The 12,589-nt window shown below is 40.4% G+C and overlaps 1 protein-coding gene across 1 annotated transcript in view; it reads left to right on the top strand.

Annotated features, from left to right (window-relative positions):
• Nucleotides 1-817: 817 nt before the first annotated feature.
• Msh2 (mutS homolog 2) overlaps nucleotides 818-12,589 on the top strand; it is a 44,150-nt gene continuing 32,378 nt past the window's right edge. The window contains exons 1-3 of the mRNA XM_015479386.2: nucleotides 818-1,111; nucleotides 9,352-9,506; nucleotides 11,871-12,149. Coding sequence (XP_015334872.2) covers nucleotides 901-1,111; nucleotides 9,352-9,506; nucleotides 11,871-12,149 — 645 coding nt within the window. The 5' untranslated portion in view covers nucleotides 818-900. The remainder of the gene's footprint in view (nucleotides 1,112-9,351; nucleotides 9,507-11,870; nucleotides 12,150-12,589) is intronic.

Genomic DNA, 12,589 nt, shown 5'->3' with positions numbered 1-12,589 from the left:
TTTTTTTCTCCCCTTTCTTTCAGGGGAAGAGCACTGAACCCAGAACCTCCCACATGCCAAGCACTCTACCACGGAAAGATACCCCCCAGGCCCTAACTTAATTTTGAGGGGGGGGGGCTACCGGGGATTGAACCCAGGGCGCTTAACCACTGAGCCACGTCCCCAGACCTTTTTATTTTTTGAGACACGGCCTCGCTCAATTGCTGAGGCTAGCCTCCAATTTTGTGATCCTGATCCTCCTGCTTTAGCCTCTAGAGGCACAGGGATTAAAGGCGTGAGCGACCACGCCCCGCTAAATCAATGTTTTCCAATGAATTCAACGGATGGGACAATGGAAAAAAAAAATCTCGCTAACAGGGAGCAGTAAAAAGGCTGTGGAGTATGAACCTGAAATATTGACGTTGGCAGTTTGCTTAGAAAGGAAAAGGGAGAGAGTCCCGGGAACAAGTTTAAAAACATACTGAAAGAAGGAAGGCTAGGTTTTGTTTTCAAGCTTCTTCGTGATTTTATTACCAAGCTTCAAGGTACAAAATAAACTCAATAGCTTCCCATCTGGTCACCGCCTACCCCAGCTGCCCGCCCACCTGGGCTGCAAGAGGCGCACCCAGGAAAACCCAGAGAACTGATCTATTTTAAGGATTTGCGTCCGAGGGTCTGCGGGTGACCCCGCAGGCATGCGCAGTAAGCAGAGTCCTCAGCGTGCGCGGGAAGCTGGACGGCGTCCGTTTATGATTGGCTACCGCGGCGGACTCCCACCCACCGAGGTACAACACTGGATGCTGATTGGACGCGGCCTCAGAGGCCGGACGCCGCCGGGGGCCGAGGGAGGGGAGGCGGGAAACATCCTGGTGGGTGCTGGGTCGTGCTGCTCCCTCCGTTCGTCTGTAGATAGGTTCCGAAATGGCGGTGCAACCGAAGGAAACGCTGCAGTTGGAAAGCGCGGCCGAGGTCGGCTTCGTGCGCTTCTTCCAGAGCATGCCGGAGAAGCCGACCACCACCGTGCGCCTCTTCGACCGGGGCGACTTCTACACGGCTCACGGCGAGGACGCGCTGCTGGCCGCCCGAGAGGTGTTCAAGACCCAGGGGGTGATCAAGTACTTGGGTCCTGCAGGTGAGACTGGGCGGCGCGGGTTCGAGAGGACCGGGCTCCCGGGGCCTGTGGGCGGCTCCCGTGCCCCATCGGGAAGTGGGCGGCGGGCAGCTTTCCTGCGCCGAGCTCCGGGGGTGCGAACGATGCTTCCCCCAAAGGGAATTCCGCTTTCTCCGGTGCCTGCACCGCCAGGGAGGAGCGGCCGCGCACCTGGGCTCCCAGCGAACCCTCCTGGAATGTTTCTGGAGCCAGGTGCTCGGTTGCATCTTCCCGCAGTCTCGCCTCGGCGGGATAGATGTCTGTAACTGCATCCAGCAGCCCAGGAATGCGACTTACGATGGTGGAGGTGTTGATAACTTCATTGTGTTACCCACTTCATTTTGCTCACAACAACACGCCATTTTTACCGTTAGTCCCGCTCGGGGACCTGTAATGGACCGCTTCAGGTGAAGGGAAGTGTGGAGAAGCGGTCACCACTATGAGCTCGTGCTGGAGTCGGGCTCCCTGGATTCTGGTTGAGGCTCTCTCGCTTTATTTATGGCTGTGTGATCTTGAAGTGGTCATGGAAGCCGTGTGCTTCAGCTCAGGATTCAGTGCTCTCTCTCTCTCTCTCTCTTTTTGTCACCTGGCCTTACCTGTGCAGCATCATTTCTTCCTGAAGGGCTACAAACTTTTCACTGTGTGTGGCTGGATGTTCTAGATGGTTAATGCTAATATCTTTTCTCCCTCTTTTCTCCCTTGTTTCTTTGCTATTTCTTGGGGTTATGATAACGGAAAGAACATTCTGGGGGAGTAAAGGAGTTCTGTGCTGATCTTTATGCTGCTACGTGCAAATGGGATGTGGCTGGAAAATGTTTTATTCATTAGATAGAAATTTGTTGTCAGGGTTTTGGACGCTAGGTGGAAAGACCGTCTTCGCTCTCACAGAGCTCCCTTGAGCGGCGAGAGAGGCAGAAATAATCGCAGTTCAAAGTGAAGCTAAGATGGAAGTGGAAGTAACAAGTTGGTCAGCAGGCATAGAAGCAGGATCACCAAAGACTGGAGACACCAGAAGAGGCATTACCCAAGATGCCAAATTTCACTTGAGACTTGGTTGACCGGGAGTATGCTGGGGAAGAGGGCCCTGAAAGGTTGATTAGTATTACTGGTGTAGAAAATTATGGGTGCAGGTAGATGGGATCAAGATCATGGACTGGGGATGTGCCTCAGTGGTGAAGCTGTTGCTTGTCAGACTTAAGGCCCTGAGTTTGATTCCCAGCGTGGGGGTGGGGAGATCACAAAAAGCTTTTTCTTTTTCGTGTGTGTGTGTGTGTGTGTGTGTGTGTGTGTGTGTGTGTTGCTGAGAATGGAATCCAGGGCCTCTTGCATGCTAAGTAGGTGCTCTAACAGTTAGCTATATCCCCAGTCCATGAAAGGGTTTTTTATGTTGTAGGCAATGAGAGATCTGAAGACTTAAGTAAATACCCAGTAGAGTGTTGGATCTCTTTGGCTGTAGTTTGGAGGATGGGTCAGAAGGAGGCAAGTGTAGAAGCATACAAGGAGTTAAAAGACCACCCAGGAATAGTTTATGGGTTGCTTCATAATTAATTAATGATGGTCTAAATTGCTTTCTAATTTTTATGTAGTTATTTTATGTTTGAGTTAGAGTAGTTTTTAGCATTTGATATAAAAACTCTCTTTTTTAGAACAGGGGATTGAACCTAAGGGGTGCTTACCTATAGAGTCACGTCCCTGGCCTTTTTTATTTTTAATTTCCATTTATCTATCTATTTATTTATTGGTACCGGGGATTGAACTCTGGGGCACTAGAACACTGAGCCATATTCCCAGCCCTTTTTTGTATTTTATTTAGATACAGGGTCTCACAAAGTTGCTTAAGACCTCACTAAGTTGCCAAGGCTGGCTTTGAATTTGCAATCTTCCTGCTTCAGCCTCTCAAGTTGCTGGCATTATAGGCATGCTGTACCACGCCTAGCTGATGTGAAAAGTTCTCAACTTTCTCGTATAATTTGGATCACTGATTTTTCTAAATACCTATTCTAATACTTGGTTTTTTTTTTTTTTTTTCCTCCCTTCTCTTTACTGGGGATTGAGCTCGGGGCACTTTTCCAATGAGCCAAATTCCCAGCCTTTTTATATTTTATTTTGAGACAAGGTCTTACTAAATTGCTGAGGCTGGCCTTGAACTTGGAATCCTCCTGCCTCAGCCTCCCAAGTGCCTGGGATTACAGGCGTGGTTTTTCTGATTTACATTATGAAAGGAATTATGGGTGCTAAGTATTACATCTGTTTATTGGGAAGAAAATGTAGTATGAACATTCAGAAATCTTATTTTGAAGCATAGATTTTTTTTTTAATATAATGCTTTTATTTTGTTGCCCTTGAAGATTAAAATGTGGTTTTTTTTGCTGGGATATAGCTTGGTGGCAAGAGTGCTTGCTTGGTATGCCTCAGTTCAGTCCCCAGTGCTGCCAAAAACCAAACAAGCAAAAAACAGTGTTTTGCAGGGATGTTTTCTTAGACTAACCTAGATGGTCCCTTCATCTTAATCATGTTGAGAATGTGGCTAGAGGTGAATTTAACTTTCCAAAGAGGTCAGCAAAGAAATGTGTGTTATTCTCAAGGATCTCTTTCTTACATTAGAGACTTAATTCTGCAGGCATATTTAAATATTGTTCTAGTCTTTATTTGGGCAGTATAATAAGAATTATAAAAAGATTGAAACTTTATTACTAGAAGTTGACAAAAGTAATTGAAAAAGGGAAGAAGTCCAGCCCAAAATGTACCATTGTTTCCCAAAGCTGGTAAATTGTCCGAAGTGAAATGTAAGCTTGGAATATTATTCAGGCTTAAAAATGAAGACCCTAACTAGGTGCGGTGGTGCACCCTGTAATCCCATTGGCTTGTCTGGGGCAGAGGCAGGAGGATCAGAGTTTAAAGCCAGCCTCAGCAATTTAGCAGGTGTGCTAAGCAACTCAGTGAGACCCTGTCTCTAAATAAAATACAAAAATAGGGCTGGGGGTGTGGCTCAGTGGTCAAGTGCTCCTGAGTTCAATCCCTAGTACCAAAAAAAGAAAAAGAAGACCCTGAATTTTTTGATATGTATGAAACTTGAGTACATTATGCTAAGTGAAATAAGCCAGGCACAGAAAAAAAATACTGCATGATCTCATTTACATGTGGACTCTCAAAACAGTCAACTACATAGAAACAGTGGAATAGGGGCTGGGGATGTGGCTCAAGCGGTAGCGCGCTCGCCTGGCATGTGTGCGGCCCGGGTTCAATCCTCAGCACTACATACAGACAAAGATGTTGTGTCCGCCAAATACTTAAAAATAAATATTAAAAAAATTCTCTCTCTCTCCCTCTTTCTCACTCTCTCTCACTCTTTCTTTAAAAAAAAAAAAAAAGAAAGAAACAGTGGAATGCCCTAAGCAGCCAGGAACAGAAAGGAAATAGGGAGTCAGAGGGTACAGAGTTGTAGTTATATAGAATTAACAACTAGAGATCTAATTTGCTATCTCTAGTGATCCTAGAGGACTATAGTTAATGTTGTATCTTGCAGATTTACCAAGAGAGTAGATTTTAGGTGCTTCCCCCACAAAAGGTAACTGTGAATTAATGGTTGTGTTAGTTTGCTTGACTATAATAATAATTTCACTATGCATATGTATGTTAAATGTGTTTGAAACACCAGCTACTCGGGAAGATCTCAAGTTCAAGGCCATCCTGGACAACTCAGTCTCAATATACAAAAGGGCCAGAGATATAATTCAGTTTTAAAGTACCCCCTGAGTTCAGTCCCCAGTACCACAAAACAATGTGTTGTATACAATTTAAGATAATGAACAGAAGGAAATAGTTCTTTAAATTTTTGCACTGAATACTTAAAATCCATCCATATCTGTCCTACCAGGAGACTGACTTCCCGTATTATTTCTGCAATCCTAAATGCATCTAAATTTTCTGCCCCAAAGTCTTCATACTACTATGTTCTGTCTCTGTTCTCCCTCCTTTGACTCCTAACAATTGTTCCTCTTTTTTTTTCCTAAACTTTTCTGCTGTTTATTTTTAGTTCGTATTCCATGGAAAACAATTTTCTGTTTGTTTCTGGCCTCCTCATCTGCCCAAACCTGAAATCCAATACTCTTTTGAGAAATCCTATTCAGTATTATATACAAACCAGAGCATTGGTATCACTTGGGTGTTTGTTAGAGTTTTGGAATATGAGGCCCCACTCCAGACTTGCCAAATTGGAATTTTCGTTTAAGGATATCCTCAGTGATTTCTATACATCCCAGTTTCTGAGGAGCCTTTTAGAGTAGAATGATTTCCTGGTTAGGCTGTACTTCCAGTTTTGACAAATCTTAGACCTGTCATTCCTCCTTATTTTTTTTAATGCATTTTTCTTTTGTTGCCCAGGCTGGCCTGTAACTCAAGATCTTCCTGCCTCAATTCTAGAGTATAGAATGTATTCCATGTGAGTATGGAATTACAGGTGCATGCCAAAACATCCAGCTCCTTTCCCTATTTTCTCTTTCAAATGGTACTGAGGATTGAACCTAGGGCCGGGCTACGCAAGTGTTTTTTCACTGAGTCATGTCCCCAGCCTCATAGTAAATTTTAGAATATTTTCGTCTATTTAGAAAGAAACCCATACCCTTTGTTAGTTAGTCCCTGTTTCCCCCCCAAATCTTTCCAGCCCTAAGCAGCCAGTATCTACTTGGCATGTAAATGGAATCATATAGTATGTGGTCTTTTGTTTCAAGGTTCATACGTGTTATAATTATATTTCATTCCTTGTGTATGAGGGTACTAGGGATTGAACTCAGGGACTCTCTATCACTGAACTATATATACCCCCAGCCCTTTTTTATTTTTTACTTTGAGACAGGGTCTTGTTAAGTTGTTCCAGCTGGCCTTGAACTTGGGATCCTCCTGTCTTAGACTCTGGAGTAGCAGACATGTGCCATCACACCTTATGGATTTTTTTAAATGATTTTTTTGTCATAAGCACAAGAAAACTTAGATGGAGTTCAACTAGTTTGATTAATGGAACAATCAGTCAGTCTGGTTTGCCTGGGACTGATGGGTTCCTGAAACAGGACTTTTCAGTAGTGAAGTTGGGGAAGGCTTGGGCAAACCCAAATGAGTTGTTACCTTCTGTGCTATGCAAAAGTGGGAAATAATTTAAATGGGGCCTGCCATTGTATGCTGAAGTTCTGATCCATAGTGAATGCTGGTTAGGATATTTAAATCTGCTGCAACCTAGATAGGCCTCTGAGAATTTGAGTACTGGTTTTGCTGAATGAAAATCTAGAAAAGGTATTTGTAATTTTCATGCAACTTGCTTTCTAAATGCAAACTACAGAAACAGCAAATCTGTTCAATTCAAGAAAATGTGGGTGTGTTGAACTTACTGAGATGAAAACTGAGGCCTAAAAAGTGCTTTGATAAGAATTTGAATTAGTTGACTGTATTTTTTAAATTGGGAGATTTCATGAAAAAAATTTATATTGTGAGATTCTTTTGAAAAATCTGGGACTGGGGTATGGTTAAGTGGTAGAGTGCTTGTCTAGTGTGCTTAAGGCCCAGGGCCCAGCACTGCAAAACAAAAATAAAAATCCGCCAAGTTGGAAACTTTGGACAGAAATATTCCTGTAGTTCAGCATTAAGATGGTACTGAATAGTAGCTGTTCCCTCTGACCTAAAGAGTCCAGAGTCTTCCTTTATCACCTTTTTGTTACAGGTCCCATCATTACTTAGGTCTTTGTTGAAGCTATATGCCATCTGTCAGATCTGTTATCTTGGATCTCTATTGCTTATTTGTTATCTGCCTGGTCTGTAGATATTGCAGTTTGGATTAAATTATAAGAAATGTTCTAAGGGACCATCCTAGAGATTTGAGTGAATTTTAGGATGTCTGTTGGCAGTAGGGATTTCTGTCTGGTATGTAAAATTAATTACCTGATTGGGGCCTAAGCTGTGTCCCAAATTTTGAGTATAAATCTTTTCCTTTTTCTTTTTTTTTTTTTTTTTTTTTTTTTTTTTCCTTTTTTTGGGTCCTCCTTCTTTCTCTCTCTCACTAGAGATTGAACTCAAGGAAACTCAACCACTCTATTCCCTGCCACAGTCTCTCTGGATTGCATACAGCTTTACTAGATTCTAAGGCTGATTTTGAACCTGCAGTCCTCCTTTTTCAGACTCCCGAGCCTCTGGGATTACAGGCATGTGCCACTATGCTCTGCTGCCATTTATTTATTTATATTTGTTATTTGTATGTTACCCCCAGCCCTGCCATTATCTTTTCATTTTTGGTGGTGATGGTGGGGCTACAGGAATTGAACCCAGGGAAGCTTACCACTGAGCCACATCCCCAGCCCTTTTTATGTTGAGACAGGTGGCCTTGGAACTTGTAATCCTTCTGCCTTAGCCTCCCAAGTCACTAGGATTAGAGGTGTGAGCCACCAGACCCAGCAGCAAGTGTATACTCTAAACTAATAATTCATGCTATCTGTATTTGACAAAAACTGAACACCCCTTCTTAGCATTGAACCAGTTGGAAACTTTGGACAGAAATATTCCTGTAGCTACAATCCTAGCCATTTTTATTTTTTATTTTGAGACATGGTTTCACTAAGTTGCCCACGGAGGCTTGGAATTTGTGATCCTCCTGCCTCAGCCTTCCAAGGCAGGGATTATAGGCATGGGATACCATGTCTGGAGAAAATTTAGTATTCTACTTGACAGTGTGGGTGGTTTTATTTATTTTACAAAGAAATTGATATCTGCCAATTAAAACCTAGCTGAAACACTTATTTTTCATGTAAGACTGCGTCTCCACTGTGGAACTATTAACATTTTGGACTAAACAAATAACTTGATATTGTGAAGAGTGTCATTTTAAATTTTTTTGTGGTTGTGAAACTGGAGTTTCTCCACTTCTAAGCTGACTGGTGGGTCTGCCTAAGCTGCAAGCCTCTGTAGCTCAGAAAGTCTGTTTCTTCTCTATTACCATTAAGTGACATGTTGCAGCTCTTAATGGCAGACTGTGACCTCCAGTGTTTCAGCAGACCCCAGTAGTTCACTGCCAATTTCTTCTTTCTGGGTTGTTATCTCACGGATTGGAAGAATGAAATCCTCAGGCAAGGATGAGTGAGTGTAAGAGTAGGATTTATGCAGTGTAAATAGAAACAGAACTCTAACAGGGCAATAGGGATCTGATAGGGGTTGCTGCTTGAGTGTGCTAAGCTGGGGGTTTATATTAGCACTTGGGACACTGCTATTAGTCCAAATTTTTGCTAATCATGGTTTAGAAAAGTACTGATACTATTGGTTAACCATTGAGTTTGAACTTGCGTTCAGGTCTGACCCATTTCTGTGGCTGCTCACCTGCAATCCCAGCTTCCTGGGGGGTTGAGGTTGGCGGATCATGGATGCTTGGGGGAGCTCCAGTGCTGTGTGGAGCAGGTAATAAATATGATTGGTGACCTGGATGTGTAGGGGACTGTGGTGAAAGAAAGACTTTGCAGTACTCCTTTGAACCTTTGAATTTTGAGCTATGTGAATGAATAATGACTTTTGGGGGTGGTGGTGGTGGTTTTGCACATGCTAGACAAGTGCCCTACCAGTGAGCTACATTCCCAGCTCTTTTTTAAATTAAAATTTTTTAATTTTGAGAAATAGACTAGTACTGAACTTGGAATCTGTTTGTCTCAGCCTCTGAAGTAGCTGGGATTTTAGTTGTGGGCCACTATGCCCAGCCAGCTTTTGGTGTTTTTGTTTTTGTTATAATACTTGGGTTTGAACCCAGGAGCACTTCACCACTGAACCTTATCCCTAGACCTTTTTATGTTTTATTTTGAGACAGGGTCTTGCCAAAGCTGGCTTTGAAATTGTGACCATCCTGCCTCAGCCTCTTGTCACTGTTCCTGTCTCAAAAAAGGGCCAGGGACGCTCTCCTGGGTTCAATCCCCCCATACCAAAATAAAACCACAACAACAAAAAGTTGGCTATATGCACGTACTGATTCTTTCGTCTTTATATTTTTTCCAGAATTTTAAGTTGTAGACTCCACAGGACCAGGGGAGTTAAGTCTTTTCACCATTTTATACCCTTTATCTGCTGTAGCTCCTGGGGCATACAGTAGTTCCTCCAGAAACAATTAATTGAGTGAGTTAGTTACCTGGGGCTGGAAGGATTGTTAGGTGCTTGAACACTTATCAAAATTGTAAAAAAATATTTATTTATTTGTTTTTTAGGAGCAAAGACTCTGCAGAGTGTTGTGCTTAGTAAAATGAATTTTGAATCTTTTGTAAAAGATCTTCTTCTTGTTCGTCAGTATAGAGTTGAAGTATATAAAAACAGAGCTGGAAATAAGGCATCCAAGGAGAATGATTGGTATTTGGCATTTAAGGTAATTATCTTCCTTTTTAATAAACTCTTTTTTTTTAAGGGTATAAAAAATTGTAAAGTATTTAACTAGATGTTTAATATGTTAGCCAGATTGTGATAATAAAATGCTTTGAGAAACTTTCATATAATTTAGCATGTGGTTGTTAAAAGGTTACAGTTCATGTGTTCGGAAATTTAGTAGCTCTCCATTATAAGATGTTTTTGAATACTCTTAACCTTGTCACAGTTCCTTAAAACTATTGATAATATCCTGTACATAAAGTTGAATTCCAGCATTAAACAAGGATTTTATTTTACTGTAATTAAAGAATAGCAAATAATTTGCATTGTCTCACTTATGTACACTTGTTATGTACACATTTGTATCTTTGTATTTACTCTGTTAGAATGTATATTTATATAAACCTGGAAATTTTGAATGTTGATCATATTTGAGCACTGTCACTGTGCTTCTAATGCCTTCAAGGAAATTAGTGCAACTGATCTTCCTTATCTGTGAGGCCATGTTTTTGTGCACACACAATACTTACATAAAGTGTTTTCTCAAATACTGGAATAAATTAATGGTTAAAATGTGGGGAAGGTGAGGTTTATTCTTGAAAGGAATGAATGTGTAGTAAGAGGGACAGTGCTCTGGATTATAGCAGATTTCATTTCCTCTGTCCCTAATGTCTAATGTATGGCAAGTCTTTCAAACTTCTCCTATATCTGTACCTCATAAATGGTAAAATTACAAGTTTTTTAAAGATATTTTCTGGTTTTAAATTTCTGTGAGCTCCCCCCCCACACACACTCATTGTGTCATATAATATTCAGTATTTTGATGGAGCTGCTTCAAATATAGTGTAGTTCAATCTTTATCCCATATTTCCCCCACTCCATTGTAAATGTAGATATATAATATCTGGAAAAACTTAGCATCCCACATTGTAGACTTTGCTAGGAATTTTTTTTTTTTTTTTTTTTTTTTAAGTTTTGTGGTATTGGGGATTGAACCCAAGGGCCCTTTACCACTGAACTACATCCCTAGCCCTTTTTATTTTTTATTTTGAGACAGGGTGTCACTAAGTTGCTTAAGCTAGCCTCAAACTTATTGTCCTCTTGCTTTAATCTCCTGAGATTATAGTTATGTCCTACCATGTCCAGTTTGGTCCAGATTTAATCAGCAATCCATAATTATAAAGAATTAAGAAATATGAAAAGATAAATGAGCATCATGATTATGATGCGAAAGAAATTAAAAGACTATTTGTGGCTACTGGTTGCTTAAATTTGGCTGTTACTGTGCTTATTTGAAGAACTGTGATTATTGCATGTGTAATACATATTGAGTATCCCTTATCTGGATGTTTAAGACCTGAAATGTTTTAGATTTTGAAATATTTTCATATAATATATTTTTAGAATAAGGCTTAACTCTAAACACAATTCGTTCATCTTTCATATATGTGTACTTTTTACACATAGCCTGAAGGTAATTTTATACAACATTTTAAATAATTTTTTTAAAGTTTTTTTTTTTAAAGAGAGAGAGAATTTTTTAAATATTTATTGTTTAGTTTTCGGTGGACAAAACATTTTTATTTTATTTGTATGTGGTGCTGAGGATCAAACCCAGCGCTGCGCGCATGCCATGCAAACGCGCTACCGCTTGAGCCACATCCCCAGCCCTTAAATAATTTTTGTGTAAACAGTTTTATGGTATGGAATTTTCCATTTAAGGCACCATGACAGTACTCCAAAAATTAACAGCAACCTGGGTTTAAGTATGTAGAAGCTCCCACTGGCAATTAAATCAGACCATTAGTTAGCTAATACAGTCTTAAGGAGATATTTTCAACCTTTTTGAAATATTGAAAATAGATCAAGGATCCTTTATTTGGAAATCAGTGATCTAGGAAAATCTCTGTCTTTTACAGATAGATAAAGTGATCTAGTGAGGTGACTTTCCAAGGTCAATATTTAAGCTAATTATACTGCTCTTCTATATTATATAACTATTGTGTGAAAATACGAGTATATGTAACTAATGGGTAGTTTGGCAGAGTGTAGAAATTTAAGCAGAATTAAAAGGTTACTGGTTTGAGTAGTTTTACAACTGTGTGTATATAAATCCAGTGGCCACACTTAAAATTGAAAATCACTTTTGAAAGAATTATTTTTAAATGTGCCCAGGTGTTGTGAAAACAGCTGAAGAGGGAGGATGTTACTTTATAGAAAGTGTTAACAATAATTTGAATATGTGGTGATGAGCAATTTTTAAAAAAAATTAATAAAATTAATTAAGGTTGGACAATTTTTGTTTGCAAGTAAGATTTTAAAACTATTGAACAGTTTCTTAAAATTTTTCTTTATTTTTGCATAGGCTTCTCCTGGCAATCTTTCTCAGTTTGAAGACATTCTGTTTGGTAACAATGATATGTCAGCTTCCATTGGTGTTGTGGGCGTTAAAATGTCCACAGTTGATGGTCAAAGACAGGTTGGAGTTGGGTATGTTGATACCATACAGAGGAAGCTAGGACTGTGTGAATTCCCTGATAATGATCAGTTTTCCAATCTGGAGGCTCTCCTGATTCAGATTGGACCAAAGGAATGTATTTTACCAGGAGGAGAGACTGCTGGAGATATGGGGAAACTGAGGCAGGTAAGGAATTGGGTCTTAGTGACAGGGAATCTAAGTCTAGGAAACGTTCTTTAGTTCACAATTTGCTGTTTTATTTTTCAAAAAACATAATTTAAAAGTCTCCTCTGTTTTTTTTTCTTTAATGGTTTGAGACAGGATCTTGCTAGTCCTTAGGGACCTCATTAAATTGTTGAGGTTGGTGTCAAACCTATGATCCTAGCCTCCTGAGTTGCTGGGATTATAGGCATGTGCCACCCTGTTTGGCCTTGATGTTTATCTTTGAAAGAAATGTAGTTACCTTTAAGAAGATAACAGGCCAATATGGAAATTTTTAGAAAAGAAAAAAAATGACGAAGTTTAAGAAAAGGATATCAAGCTAGGTACCATGGAGTATGCCTGTTATCCCAGCGATTTGGGAAGCTGAGACCGGAGGATCACAATTTCAAGGCACGGTAAAAAAA

This window comes from Marmota marmota, unplaced genomic scaffold (assembly GCF_001458135.2).
Source record: "Marmota marmota marmota unplaced genomic scaffold, marMar, whole genome shotgun sequence".
In the NCBI taxonomy this organism is placed as follows: domain Eukaryota; kingdom Metazoa; phylum Chordata; class Mammalia; order Rodentia; family Sciuridae; genus Marmota; species Marmota marmota.
The sequence above is the reverse complement of the archived record's forward strand: the minus strand, read 5'-3'. Positions and strand labels throughout refer to the sequence as shown.